The sequence below is a fragment of the Myodes glareolus genome, chromosome 10 (assembly GCF_982192425.1).
Source record: "Myodes glareolus chromosome 10, mMyoGla1.1, whole genome shotgun sequence".
Lineage (NCBI taxonomy): Eukaryota > Metazoa > Chordata > Mammalia > Rodentia > Cricetidae > Myodes > Myodes glareolus.
The window spans coordinates 59,206,219-59,221,604 of NC_142035.1; the positions used below are offsets into that span (position 1 = coordinate 59,206,219).

At 44.8% G+C, this 15,386-nt stretch overlaps 1 protein-coding gene across 4 annotated transcripts; it reads left to right on the forward strand.

Annotated features, from left to right (window-relative positions):
* Positions 1-1,291: 1,291 nt before the first annotated feature.
* Positions 1,292-13,813, forward strand: Ndufaf1 (NADH:ubiquinone oxidoreductase complex assembly factor 1). 4 transcript variants are annotated; one of them, XM_048459797.3, is made up of 5 exons: positions 1,292-1,421; positions 6,484-7,130; positions 10,830-11,015; positions 12,885-12,959; positions 13,592-13,813. In XM_048459797.3, the coding sequence occupies exons 2-5, from the start codon at positions 6,558-6,560 to the stop codon at positions 13,739-13,741; spliced, it is 984 nt and encodes a 327-aa protein (XP_048315754.2). In that variant the 5' UTR covers positions 1,292-1,421; positions 6,484-6,557; the 3' UTR covers positions 13,742-13,813. The 4 variants fall into 4 exon arrangements, with proteins under 4 accessions (XP_048315754.2, XP_048315753.2, XP_048315755.2 ...); XM_048459796.3 differs by having other exon boundaries at positions 1,370-1,484; XM_048459798.3 differs by lacking the exon at positions 1,292-1,421 and adding an exon at positions 1,456-1,589.
* Positions 13,814-15,386: the final 1,573 nt, after the last annotated feature.

Sequence of the window (15,386 nt, forward strand, 5' to 3'; positions counted from 1 at the left end):
ACTTGTCTCTGGGAAACAGATTTTATACAGTTTTTATATGAAAAATGAGGTGGAGAGACAGACTCGATTTCAACGGGATAAAACTGGTTTATTGGGGCAACAAGGGCCTTCAATCTTTCCATGGGATGACGGTTGAGCATACTCAGAGTCTGTGGCACAGGTGCACACAAACCTGGGTAGCTACCAGGAAGTTCCTGGGTTTTTGGTTTTTTTTTTTTTTGATATTTTGTTTGTTTTTGTTTTTTTGAGGTTTGACTAGGAGCAGGCTGGGTTGCTTTCCATACCTGGACATACTGTTTCTGGAGGTGGAGCTGAACGGTCAGGCTGGGGCTAAGTCATTCTTTATGGCTAGATGCTGTTACTAGATACAGCCTGGCTCAATTCCTCATGACCTGAGGCGATTACCCAACTCCTTGTCAGACCTCCTTACAGGATGAGACTGGACCCCAATAATGATGAGTCAGTGGTGAGCAGGACCACACCTAGATTGGGCTGCTTAGATATGCATTTCCTTCATCCTTTATTCAAACTTTGATTCCATTTCAGGACCCTGAGGACTGACTTGGGAGGTTTGCGGCTCCTCTGTTCCTTTCCTCAGTGTGGCTATATTGAAGAAATCTCATTTTCCACCTTAGTTTTTTTTGTGTGTTTGTTTTTGAGACAAGGTCTCTCTATGTACCCCTGGCTGACCTGGAATTCACTAAGTAGGTTTGATTGACCTCGAATTCAGAGATCCGCCTCCTCTGCCTCCAGAGTGCTGGGATTAAAGGCGTAAGCCACCAATACCGGCTTCCTTTTCATTTTTATTTGGCTCTTTTAATTGCCTTATTGAGGACAGGTGGCTGGTGCTGACTTGGGACACAGGTTGCGACCCCCAAGTTGGATAGCACTTTTACAGAAGTGTACACAAGGCATGTAACACCTCTGGTGTGTGAACTACGTGGGGCACGATTGAGGGACTCCAGGAACTGATTGCTGTCTAGTTCGGTGAGTTTCCAAAGGCAGTTTCAGTATAAGAGGCTTTCCGAATTCACACAGTGAACAGTTCTCAAGGGACTGCAGGGAAGAGGAGGCACGAGAGGCCAGGCATCTAGAAGTGACAAGGCGTTAGTAATGCCTATATCCTATTTGAAAGACGGAGTTTTGGTACTTGCATATGAGGGCGGGATGCAAGAAAGAGAGCGAAAAGGTCGCTCACAAATGACAGGAAAATTCAGAAACCGAACACACCGGAATATTTTGTGAGCCAAAAGCCACAGAACAACAACCTTTAGGATCCTTCCTGGGGCTATCTGAAACCCTTGTCTAAACACCTAGTTTGAAGCGGGACCGGAAAAGTAGATGGACCTCCACCGGAAGCATGGAGAACCCGGTGGACAAAATAGACGGACTGAGCGGAAGCCGGTGCGGGGTCTGAGAAGGTGAGCTGGTTGTTCTCCCGTCTGGGAACGTCAGGGTATGGGAAGCCGAGAGAAGCCTGGCAGGTGAGGGGCGAGGGGCGAGGGGCTTCCTCCCACCTCTGCACCCGGCTTCCGGAGGCTGGGGGGGCGTGGTCAACTCCGGCCAGCTCTGAACGCGTTGTCTGCAGAGTGAGTGTTGTCTCCGGTGTCTGACCTCGAGTAATTTAATCGTGGGCTCTCCTGTCCTTTTGTCTTTGTAATTGAAATAATACTAGTAGTACCCGTCTCGGGATTATTGTGGGAAGGCAATAAGGACACCCGCGGAATAGCTTCTGGCACACTGTAAGCCCTGGATTTACAGTAGTTGCTATACGTAGTAGTACAGTGATACTACTCTGAGCAGTGTGGATACCGTTAGCTTCGGACCGCTGTCGTCCGATTACTGGGTTTGACTCTGTTTATTACAAGAAATTATTAAACAAAACACGAATTTGTAGTATAATTAGAAAAGTATTAAGACATCTGAATGTTTGGAAAACAGGGTTAAATAATTGTTACTCATAATCGCACCATTTTGCCTGTTTACTACCTTAAGCTCTTTTCCCTCTCAAAAATTTTGTCTTAAAATTGGGGTCACATAATGTCCAGCCTGGCCTTGAAGCTTCTGTATATCAGAAGATGACCTTAAACTCTTGGTCCTCGTGTCTCTACTTCCCAAGTGCTGGGTTTTATAGGCTGCACCCAAATCTGACCAGGACTTTGATATCTAAAAGGTGTTCTCCTTGCGTTAACAAGGCTTCCCCCAGGAGATAGAGGTAGAAGGATCAGGAGTTCGAGACCAGCATGGGTCACTTGAGACTCTTACCAAAAAAGAAAAAGAAATACAGAATGTCTTTGGCTGGGCACAGTAACAAACTCCTGTAATCCTAATGTGTGGGAGGTTGAGGAAGGAGGATTAGAAATTTAAGGCGTTTATCTACTCTATTAGAAACTCAGTTTAATCAAAATTTCCAGGTGACTCAAAGGCACTTTACAATTTAAGAAGCCCCTTGTTAGGGGGAATTATATAGGTGTGGTAAAAGCGGCAAGGTTCTGAGCCCTCACACTATGAGAGATACAGAAATGTGGAGCTCTTTGTTCAACAAATCTTAAAAGTCTCAAGAATACTGATTGTCGTACTAGGACTTGGAGGTACAGCATTGAATATTCAACCCTTAAGATAGTTCTAGTCTGAGTTGGAGGAGACTGACAAATGACCTGGTCAGTAAACTAGCCAGAAAATTCTAAGCCCAGGATTCACTGGGAGTGACTCAGAGGGGCCCTGTTCTTGGTGGAACTGGGTAGTCAGGGACCATTATTTTTCCCCATAGTGTAACATAGTTAAGCTAAGTCTCAAGGGATATGTTTTCCAGGCAGAATCAGCTGAGAACATGGACAGCAATTAACTAAGGCCTGTAGCCCAAGAGGTGTTGGTTGAATCACAAGTATTCTGTCTGATAGCAACACAGAATGGGGCATGAGATGGAACTAAAGATGAAATTGGAGTGGTGGCAAATGACACCTGATCTAGCAGTGCCCAGTACACTTTGTGCAGAAGGTGGAGCCTCCGAAGGAACCTGCCTATCATCTATTAATTATTTGGTGTTGGGGATTAAATCCAGGGCTTTGTGTGTGCTCAGCATATACTCCATCGCTGAGCTATCTCTTTAAAGAAGGAGGGGGCTGGAGAGATGGCTCAGCAGTTAAGAGCACTGACTGCTTTTCCAGAGAACCTGAGTTCAATTCCCAGCAGCCAAATAGTGGCTCACAGCCATCTGTAATGGGATCAGATTCTTTCTTCTGGTGTGCATGAAGGCAGCACTCCTATCCATACATACATGAATAAATAAAAGAAAAGAAGAAATAACCAGACTTGTGCTCTGTGCCTCTCTAGAAGCTGAGTGAGGAGTGCAGAAATGTGGCAATGTGAAGGACGCAGTAGTCTGAGAGAGAGGACCTGCCTGAAGTATAGAGTAAGGAAGGAGGTCATGCTGGAAACATGACTAGGTCTCTGTTGTAGTGAAGTGACCTGGGTGTTTCTTTTAGATCACGTCGGGAAAAGATTCCACTCCAGTTCAGGCTGACCTACAGCCTCTTGTGTAGTCCAAGCCGTCCTGAAACTCATTATGTAGCTCATGCTAACATTTACCTTATGATGCTCCTGCCCAGGCTTTCCAAATGCCGGATTATGGGCACATTCTACTATGCTTGCCCATAATCATAATGGCACCATATGGGTGCCATTTGATTCAGAGTCAATCACTAACAGGTGGGTGAGATTGTTGATGACTTAAAATTTATTATGATTATTATTACTACTGTGTGGGGGTTGTTGGGTAATTTTATGGAATCAATTCTCTCCTTCCATCTTTCTGTGGATTCCAGGATCCAACTTAGGTTGTCAGGTGTGCATGGCCAGCATTTTCTTGGTAAGTCATCTTACCAGCCACCCAATCCCTCTTAATCTTTTTTTTTTTTTTTAATGTTTATTGGGGTTTTGACTACATGTATGAGGGTGTCAGAAGCCCTGGAACTGGAGTTACAGACAGTTGTGAGCTGCCATGTTGGTGCCTGGAATTGAACCTGGGTCCTCTGGAAGAGCAGCCAGTGTTCTTACCTGCTGAACAATTTCTCCAGCACCTCCCCACCCCCACCCCGGTCAGGGGCTAGCCTCGACAAAAATACCTTTCTCCAGAGTAGAGGCACGGGAATTTAGAAATACAGTAAAGAATATTAAGACGCGAATGAAAATAATAAAATGGGGAAACATATAGGACCCCCCCATTAAAATTTCTTGTTTGTTGCCATGAACTGACTGGTGTTGGAAATACTAAACTTCTGTTTAGTATTGTTTTGTGGTGCTGGAGATAAAGTCCACGACCTTGCACGTACTTGGCAAGTATTCTCCCACAGTCTCAGGTCTTAGATCTTTGCTTATATATATTTGTGTGTGTGTGTGTGTGTGTGTGTGTGTGTGTGTACATATATATATACAAATACATAATATACAATATATATGTTGGACTCATCTTTGGGATTGGGACAGGAGAAAGACAAAGAAACTAGCATTGTGTGTTTTATTTCCTCCCAGGACTGGCTAGAAAGGGAGGGAAGAAGGCTATTCTGCCTTTCTGGTTCACTCCGTAAATGTTGGGGTTACAGGCAAAGTTGATACTTCATTAGAACTGTTGGAGTAATTGCCAGTGTCTTACAGTGAACAGCCGTATCTAGCGAAAGGACTTGAGGCCAGGGTTTCAGTTCCAGTTTGAATACTGAACAACATTATGACTTTAGGCAGATCTCTCGGTGTGTTTCCTGAAGAAAGGAGATACCTCACTGATTTGCTTCACAGGACTCTTAAAAATTATTTGTGAGCCGGGCAGTGATGGCGCACACCTTTAATCCCAGCACATGGTGGGCAGAGACCAGTGGATCTCTGTGAGTTCGAGGCCAGCCTGGTCTACAGAGTGAGTTCCAGGACAGGCTCCAAAGCTACAGAGAAATCCTGTCTCGAAAAACAAAACAAAACAAAAAAATCAACAACAACAAAAAATTATGAGCCAGTGGTAGTGGAAACACCTTTAATCCCAGCACTCAGGAGGCAGAGGCAGGTGAATTTCTGAGTTTGAGACTAGCCTAGACTACAGAGTGAGTTCCTGGACAGCCAAGGCTACATAGAGAAACCTTGTCGCAAAAAATCCAATTCATAAATAAGTATTATTTATGTTATGCATGTATGCATAATGGATATGGGCGCATGTGCTGTGACGTAGTGTGGAGGACAGAACAGCTTTGTGGCGCTGGTTCTCTCCTTCCACTTTATGTTGGTTCTGGGAATTTAACTCAAGTTGCTGGACTTATCCAACAAGCATCTTTGTCCACTGAGCCATCTTACCAGCCCTTGTCTCACATGAGTCTTATGTGGATTAAATGAGATAATAAATGTCAGAAAATCTGTAAATATTAACAATGAAATTTAAATGTGGTGGTATTATTTAGGTCTACCATCTTTCTTTTTCTTTCTTGATATTTTTGACTCTTCAGAACGGGGTCTTATATTGCCTGGACTGGGCTTGAACTTGTTATGTAGCCAAAGATGACTTCCTGATCCTATTGCTTCTACCTGCCCAATGCTTGATTACAACCCTTTACCACCCTGCTTACGTATACTTTTGAGGTGCTCAAATAATAACACAAGTGCAGGCCTTGGTCTCAGATCTGTTAGACACAAAAGATCTTGGGAATCTTATGAAGTGTACTGAGTCAGAGAGCCTCTCTGTGGCTGTCGTTCCATCTCGTCCTCAGAAGAAACTCTCAGGTAGGTAGGGCTTAATTCCTGAGGAAAAAGAGGACTCAGATCACCTGGTTTCTGAGAGGGCAAACCGCTTTATTGGCTTAGAGTGTGAAGCCTAAATGCTCCAGTATTCACAGCCTATGGTTAAGCAGCACCCAGTTCCTCTCCAGCTTTCTGATTCTGCAGTGCTCACCGTAGGCCCTCTTTTTACAGATGAAGTACTCAGGTCCAAATCATTTGGCCCAGGCTCTAGACTGAATTACTTGAGTATTTTACTTTTTAGGACCTATTGCTTCTTTAAAACTCTAGAAGAAAAAAATAATAATAAATTAAACCCCAAGAAAAAGCTGCTTTAAAGTTGGTACAACCTCTTGAGTCAGCTTATGGCACATGTTTGAATTATTTGGGGCTGATCCTGAGTTCTGTGAAGCTGAGGCTTTGCTTTCAGTCATGTTGGTTGTTGTTTTGTTTAGCGATAGGGTCTCATGTAGCCAACTGTCCCTGAACTCATCATGTAGCTGAGATCGACTTTAAACTCCTGATTGTCCTGCCTTTATCTCCCAAGTGCTAAGGTTACGGGCATGTGTCTCCATACTGAACTATAGTGACACTTTTTTTTTTCTTTTTGCAATGCATAGGATAGTATTCTGCTTCTAAAAACTACTGGTGAATGAACTGTGTGGCGGGAAGCCTATGAATTACACAATACATTTGTCGCTCTGCTGGTGACCAGTGTGTCTTTTGTTACAGGTGGACTTGTGCCAGTCGCTGAAGCTCATTTTCTCAGCCCATGGAAATTTTTACATTTTGACTTTTGTCTTACAATGGCTTCCATTCACAAATTACTGGCTGGTACTTATATTCATAGAAACTTCCTGAAGCCAAGGGCTGCCTTGGGTCCATTTATGGGTGTTCACTCTGTAGAATATTCTTCCAGTCATCTTCAGAAACCGGTGACTTCTGCTGACGGAGTCTCACAGCAGAAGTCTGAAGAGGTTTTACAAGAGGACCCCCACAAAGACGTTGCTGTGGATATAACTTCTCCTGACAAGACACCTGAACTCAGTTTTGATAAAGCGATCAGAGATGACGCAGTGGAGCATCTTAGGCGTTTGAAGAATGAAATTAGGGCTCACTGGATAGGCCCAGAAGGCCGCCCACTACAAGAGGTCCTAATGGAGCAAGCCAAGGTGGTCTGGCAGTTTCGTGAGAAAGAAGATTTGGAGAAATGGATGGTTACTTCTGATAAGACAATCGGAGGCAGAAGTGAGATATTCTTGAAGATGGCCAAGAACAACCAAAGTGCTCTGCTCTATGGAACTCTGAGCACTGAGGCACCTCAGGATGGAGACAGTAGCCAGAGTGGCTACTGTGCCATGATATCCAGGGTTCGAAGGGTAGGCGAGACCTGGAAGTCAGTTTTTTAGTGTTTGGTTGTAGCATGAACTATAACAGCTTGCTTTTCTGTAAATGAACACATGTGTTTTGTTATATTCTGCATCATGCCTCTGTGTAGGGATAAATAACTACTTGGCCTGAGTGTAAAATGGGGCAGTTTTTGTTTCTGGGCATGTTTTGGGTCTGAGAAGATTGGTGTGTATCTGAGGAATCCTGAGAAAATAGGCTTTGAAAGGTGTCTGGGGAGATATACATCTTCAGCTTGGATGAAGTAGGGGCATCTTGTGGCCTTTGTTTTTGGTTTTGAGACAGGGTCTCCTGCAGTTCAGGCTGGCCTTGAGCTAATTGTGTAGCTGAGGATGACCTTGAACTCCTGATACTCCTGCCTAGACCCAAATTGTGGGATTAAAGGGGTGTGCCGCTGTGTCTGGTACAGGTCTTAATATTTGATATTACTATCTATGCTGGGGGCTGGGGAGATGGCTTGGTCAGTGTAGTGCCTGCCATGCAAGCTTGAGGACCTGAGTTTGGATCTCCAGCGCACATATAAGAAGCTGCCTGTGGCATCATGCTCCTACACGTAACAAATGACTACATGTGCATGTTTAATATGTAGCTGTTGTTATTTCACTGTGTCTGTGTTATGCTAACTGTGGACACATACTATTGTCCCTGACTCTAGCACCATGTGGTCCATTCTAGCCTTTCATCCCTTATCTGTGACTTCCCTAACAGTGAGAAATCTTCATCCTCTCACCATCTGCTTACATATTAATCCAACCCCAGTCAATATATAATGCAGTTTTAGAAGTTCTATAGTTACGCTGGGCAGTGGTGGCGCACACCTTTAATCCTAGCACTCGGGAGGCAGAGGTAGGTGGATCTCTGAGTTCGAGGTTGGCCTGGTCTACAGAGAAAAGTTCCAGGATGGGTTCCAAAGCTACACAGAGACACCTTATTTCCAAAAACAAAAAACAAACAACAACAAAAAAGATTTTCTGTATTTGTGTTGCCCAAATTAGTCTTGAATTCCTGGGCTTAAGTGATCTCCAGCTTCCACCTCCTAAGCAGAGTAAGTTCAGGGCCAGCCAAGGAAAGTGAGTGAGACCCTATCTCAAAATAAAAATCTTGGGTGTAAAGCCGGGCAGTGTTGGTGCATGCCTTTAATTCCAGAACTCGGAAGGCAGAGGCAGGTGGATCTCTGAGTTCGAGGCCAGACTGACTTACAAAGTGAATTCTAAGACAACAAGGGCTACAGAGAAACCCTGTCTCAAAAAAAAAAACAAAAGAAAAGAAAGACCTTGGGTGTAGTAGTGCGTTTTTGTAACTACTGCATTTGAGAGGAGCCAGAAGTATTGGAGTTATACAGTGAATTGTGGGCTATAAGAGGCCCCGTCTCAGAGAACTGCCAAGTCAGAGCAGGGCTAGCAGAGTGTTTGCCAGTATGTGAAAGGCCCTCTACTCAGTCAGCACTCCATATTACAAAACAACAGCAAACAGAGCAATGTTTGTTTATTTTAGTTTTTTATTAATTTTTGTTTTTTAGAGACAGGGTCTCTCTGTGCAACAGCTCTGGCTGTCCTGGAATTCACTTTGTAGATCAGGCTGGTCTCAAACAGAGGTCCACCTGCCTCTGCCTCCCAAGTCCTGAGATTAAATGTGCTTGCTGAGAACACAGTATTTAAACACACAGTTTCTTTTAAGTCTTAGGTTTCTGGCTCAACTTTTGTCCTTTCAGTCCCTGTCAACCTCTGACTATTGTGGATATTTACTGGCTTGGTTCAGGGCTGCCTGGACAGGCCTGTGCTTTAACTTGAGCCATAGGCTGTGGATGTTTGGATGCTATACATTAGAAAGAAAAGCAAATGCAGGAATAGTATTAGACTCTCTGTAAAGTAGTGGAGAAAGAAAGCAGTGTGTTCTTTCAAATGTAACCAGTGACAAATTTGTTTCTTCCATTCGCCCAAAACTGCATGTAGTTTTGGTCAATCAGAGTAGAAAGTAATTCTGTGGCCAAACACTCTCCCCACCCTGTGAAGTAATGAAACTAGTAGATAACGTTTTTGTCTGTTTTTAAGATAGAATCCCCCCATGTAGCTCAGGCTAGCCTTAAACTCACATCATGTTTCCTACCTCTGCACCCTAAGCACTGGGCTCACACCACGGCTCGCCTAGCATCTGTTAGTGTTTGTTCAGTGCTGGCGCTGAGCACTGTATGTCCATTCTCCACTTAGCCCTTAAAACAGTCTTGGGAAATGAGATCATCCCAGTGTTACCTTGAGGAGCTGAGGAGCGAGTGAGAATTAGTTCCTGTCTGAGCATCCACGCCTTGGCACCCAGTTGTCCTTGAGAGTGCTGTAAAGTAATTAAATGCCCATAGAAATGCACACTCGATTCCTTTCCTTCCCTATGTAGAGACAGAGTCTTACTCTGCCCTGGTGGCCTCAGTCTCAGGATTACAGGCACGTGCCACCGCACCTAGACCTTAAGTCCCACTTTGAAGAGAGTGATGACCGAGGCACCAGGTAAACAGAGATTTGGGGGCTAAGCGGTGCTTGTACTGATTCCCTGAGTACTCAGTTGTCTGTGGAATGAATAAGGCATCTTGATAATATTTATATTGTAGGGCTGTGAGGAGGATTAAAGAAAATTATGCATGTAAATTGCTTGAATGGATGCTAGCTATTATTATTATTATTATTATTTGTGTGTGTGTGTGTGTGTGTGTGTGTGTGTGTGTGTGTGTGTGTGTGTGGAGAGAGACAGAGACAGAGAATGTGGAGGAGTTAGAATGTCTTCCTGTATCACTGTCTGCCTTGTTTTTTGAGACAAGGTCTCCCCTGAACCTGGAGCTCACTGTTTTGTCTAGACTGACTGGCCAGTGAACCCTTGGGCCTGCCTCTCCCTGTGAGTGCTGGTGGATGTGGCCACACCTAGTTTTATATGTGGGTGCTGGAGATCTGAACTCAGGTTCTTACACTTTTGCAGCAAGCACTGAGCCATCTTCCCAGCCTCTTGATTTTTAAAACTTGAGCTTGATTTTTGGTGGGCTAAGACAGTTGTCATAAAATGGGCCACTTAGAAACCATTGTTCCGGGCTGGAGAGATGGCTCAGAGGTTAAGAGCATTGCCAGCTCTTCCAAAGGTCCTGAGTTCAATTCCTGGCAACCACATGGTGGCTCACAACCATCTGTAATGGGGTCTGGTGCCCTCTTCTGGCCTGCAGACATACATACAGACAGAATATTTGTATACATAATTAATAAATAAATATTTTTTTAAAAAAAGAAAGAAACCATTGTTCCTTAGAACCAGGGAGGAAAAGTACATTAATTTCCATTCAGCAAACACAAATGACTGTCTGTCACATGGAAGCATTGTCCTAGTTTAATCATGCCTTGAACATTACTTTAGAAACATGTCAGTATTTTTTTCATATGTCTGTATTTGGTACTAAAATACTGGTTGTTTTGACTCCTTGTGGTAGAGAATATACATAGAATGCCCTATTGTGTCGGCAAGATGGCTCAGCTGCTGCTAAGCCTGAAGACCCAAGTTCAGTCTCTGGAACCCAGGTGGAGAAAGGGAAGACTGGCAGAAGCTGTTCTCTGGCGTCCATATATGCTCCCCCAATAATAAACAGTGCTGCTTACTTGGTGATGGCTCATGCTACACGAACTTAACTCTCTGTACTTCAGGGCTCTTTTGAGAGGAAGCTGTCTTATGATTGGTCCCGGTTCAATACTTTGTATCTCCGAGTCCGTGGGGATGGTCGGCCTTGGATGGTGAATATCAGGCAAGACACAGACTTTATCCAGAGAAAAAATCAAATGTACAGTTACTTCATGTTCACCCGTGGGGGGCCCTACTGGCAGGAAGTCAAGGTAAATTTCAGTTCTTCACTGTTAGGAAAATGGGGTCTATTGAAAATATGGCTACATTGTATCATGCTAATCATTTTTTAAATTTTTTTATTTATTTTAATTTTAGCATTGGTGTTTTGTCTGCATGTGTGTTTGTGTGAGGCTGTCTGATCCTCTGAAACTGGAGTTACAGGCAGGTTTGAAGTGCTATGTGGGTGCTGAGAAGTGAACCTGGGTCCTCCGGAAGAGCAGCTGGCGCTCTTCACTGAGCATCTCTTCAGCCCCTACTAATCATTCTTATATAAAATAGAGGCAGAATGAGTAGAAGAAAGAGGAACTTGGGGAGAGATTTAAAGGACAAATGTTTTGTTTTGTTTTATCATTAATAAAAATGAATCAGGCTGGGCGGTGGTGGCGCACACCTTTAATCCCAGCACTTGGAGGCAGAGGCAGGTGATTTCTATGAGTCTGAGGCCAACCTGGCCTATGTAGTGCATTCCAGGACAGCTAGGACTAGATAGATAGATAGATAGATAGATAGATAGATAGATAGATAGATAGATAGATAGATAGATAGATAGATAGATAGAAAGAAAAATTTATGTATGTATGTGTTATGTGTCTTAGTTTAGGTCACCATTGTTGTGATGAAACACCATGACCCAAAGCAATCTGGGGAGGAAAGGGTTTATTTCATCCACACTTCCATATCACTGTTCATCATCAAAACAGTGAGGGGAGGAACTCAAGCAGGACTGGTATCTGGAGGAGGAGCTGATGCAGACGCCAGGGAGGGGTGCCGCTTACTGGCTTGCTCCTCATGGCTTGCTCAGCCTGCTTTCTTACAGGACCACCAGCCCAGGGATGGCCCCATCCACAATGGGCTGGCCTAACCCACCCACCAATCACTAATAAGAAAATGCCCCACAGGTTTCCCTACAGCCCAGTCCCACAGAGGCATTTTCTCAGTTGGGGTTCCCTCCTCTCGGGTGACTGGGCTCTACCAAGGTGGCACAGAACTAGTCAGCACAGTGTGTCAGCTTACTGGCCCGTCTGCTTGTGTGCGGGTGAGGAGTGTTTGCCAGGTGCTCTGCCACTGACTCACATCCCTGTCTCAGACAAAAAGAAAAAAAATGAAGCCTTCAGATCTGGCCTTTTCCTGTGATGAAATAACTGGCACACTCCACCCTCAGCCGCCCGAGGGCTGCGGCCAGGGCTCCTCACCTGCTCTGAGAGCACGTCACAGCCCAGCCTAACACTTTGTTTTCTGTTTGAAGTAAGGTCTAAGTTGCCTGTGCTGGCCTTGAATTGTCTTCCTTTTCCTTCCCTCTTCCAAGTAGCTGGGATTCACAGGCATGCTATGCTGGCTGAACTGTTGGCTGGCTGTCGTGTGTGTGTGTGTGTGTGTGTGTGTGTCTGTCTGTCTGTCTGTCTGTCTGTCTGTCTTTGGTCTAACGTAAAGTAGTAAAATGCTTCCTAAGACCCCAGCTTAATCTACATCACTACAAAAAGAAAACCCCTCAGGAAACTAGTTTTAATCTAAAGAACCAGTCATTTCCTATACCTGTCTTTTTTTTTTAAATATTTTATTTATTTATTATGTATCCAACATTCTGTCTGCATGTAAGCCTGCAGGCCAGAAGAAGGCACCAGACCTCATTACAGATGGTTGTGAGCCACCATGTCGTTGCTGGGAATTGAACTCAGGACCTTTGGAAGAACAGACAATGCTCTTAACCTCTGAGCCATCTCTCCAGCCCCTATACCTGTCTTTTTAAACTTACGAACTTACCTACGTACTGAAATGGTCTTGTGATGTTGCTCATGTGTTTAGCAGACGTGCCTCAAATAGTCATGCTTCAGCTCTGAAGTAATTTGTTCTTTTTTCAGATTCCTTTCTCCAAATTCTTCTTCTCAAATCAAGGAAGGATACGAGATGGCCAGTGCCCACTCGTCCTTGACAAGGTAATGTTCTCCACTGGGAACAATGTCCTTTAGTGAAATACTGTGGCAGTCGGTCCAGCTCAGTCTGTTTGGCAAGGGTGGCAGAGGAAAGATTAAAATTCCTACTCAGGCTTCTCTGTTGGGACAGACGCTGACTGAGACCTCCATCCTGAGGAGCCACCTCTGTTAAGAACCAACACTACCTTGGACCTCTGGGAGGTGTTAGCATGGTCTTTTCAGCAGCCTTCGTTTTACTTTAGCTGTATAATCAGAAGAGCTCAGAACTTTAAGGAACCTCTGTTAAGAGTCCATGCTGTACTGACTGTCTAAGTGGATGACTCAGGGGAGAAGACAGGAAGTAAAACGTGGGGTCGGGAGGAGCAGTCGCTCAAGTGTGGTGGGACATCCTGTACATCCCAGCACTTGAGGGCTGAAGGCAGGAGGGTCAGGAGTTCAGCGCCAGCTTGGGCTACATGCAACCCTATCTAGAAAAAGATGAAAGCAGTCTTGTATTTGTACTTCTTTAGTATAGCAGATGAAGAGTATCACATGCTGAGGGCCGATAGTGTGGTCTATTACAGGATTCCCTCGAGAAAGAACATGGCTGCCTCAGTGCATGAGATTCTAACCCACTTCTCTTATTTTCCATTTAGATCTCTTCTATAGGATTCACCCTGGCAGATAAGGTGGATGGACCGTTCTTTCTGGAAATAGATTTTATTGGTGTGTTTACTGATCCAGCCCATACAGAAGAATTTGCTTATGAAAATTCTCCAGCTCTTAGCCCAGGACTTTTCAAATAGAGAACTGGGGGCAGACTTCAGTAAAACTGAGTAGTGGTCACAAAATACAAAATAAAGCCTTTCTGTCTACCACCTCCCTGCAACCTTTTTCTGCTGTGCTCGGCATAGGGTAAGAAGGGCCAGTGAAAGAACTCCCTGGCCTTGAGATCAGCGCCAAGGAAACACACCCTGCCCATAACCAACTCAGGAACTGAAGTTCAACCAGCCGCTGAGCATGAAAACAATCCCTGAATACAAAATTAAACTAACCTGAGTTTGTCCCAAACTCAGGAATTGAGATTCTACCAACCCACATCCTGGAAAGCTCCACCTTGGAAAGCTCCACCCTTAGGAAGCCCTAGATAAGCCCTGTACTTGTTCAGTTTGGGGCTGCCCTTTTTTCTACCCTGGCAGAGGCGGACACTCTCCTGGGTTCCTCCCTCCCAGTAAACTTGAGTGAGGTTTGTTGTAATGACTTTCTTTCACCGGAGCAGAGTGGAGCAGAGCTCTTAACAGCCTTGCCCTCGCTGGGCCCAGCTGTCCCCTGCTAGAGCAGGGTCGTTCCACTCCCGTTGCAGAAATTTTTCCTGGAGCAAGGACTGTAACACTTGGCAGGGAGCCTGCCCCACTGGAGTAGAGCTGCAACACTTCCCTTGGGTCACCTTTCCCTTCCTAGCTGTAGGTATTCCTTGGCTTCCGACTACCAGGTCACCTTTCCCTTAAGAGCTTTAACACTTGCACTGGGAACCGAAATTGAACCCAGGGCCTCATGTATGTTAGGCAAACACGAGCTATGTTCTTGTCCCAAAAATAAGCACTTTTTCCCCCTTTGTTTTGCTTTGTTGTTGTTTTTTGAGACAGGGTTTCTCTATGTAGCCCTGGCTGTCCTAGAACTCACTCTGTAGACCAGGCTGCCTCTGCCTCCCAAGTGCTGGGCTAAAGGCGTGCACCACCACCGCTGAGCATTTGTTCAAAGGCAATGCATGTTGTACATATTCCTTAAGGGGAACCCAGCATGAAACCAGGGCTGGGTTTTAGCTACAAAGGCACACTGAAAGGAATGCATTTTCCAGAAGGTTTCTGTAGGAGCATGTCCTATAAGGAGGCAGTTTTGGTTGTTCTTATATCACTCTGCCCTCCTGTTTCCAAACTGACCTTTGGGGGAAGGAGTCTGCTAAATAATTTGAAGATAAATATGCCATGGAAGTCACTGGAAAATGGGATACCTCAGTAGAGAGCTTGCTTCCAAAGATATGAACTTACTTTCAGGGGCTTCTTGCCGATAGGAGAGAGAGACTGGGTGCTAAAGCGTCCTGTTCATTTAAATGTGAGAGTGAGCCTCAGAGATGGCTCGGTAGGTACTGTTCCGACAGAGTACCCAGGTTCTGTTCCCAGCACCCACAAGCATCTGTAACTGGAGTTCTAGGGGAACTGAAGTCCTCTTTTGGCCTCCACGGGCACCAGTTACAAACATGGTGCACAGATAGACATGCAGTGAAAACATCCATGCATAGTAAATAATTTTTTTTTTTTTTGGTTTTTCAAGACAGGGTTTCTCTATGTAACCCTGTCTTTCATGAAACTGTGGACCAGGTTGGCCTCGAACTCAGAGATCCGCCTGCCTCTGCCTTCCGAGTGCTAGAATTAAAGGTGTGCCACTTTACCA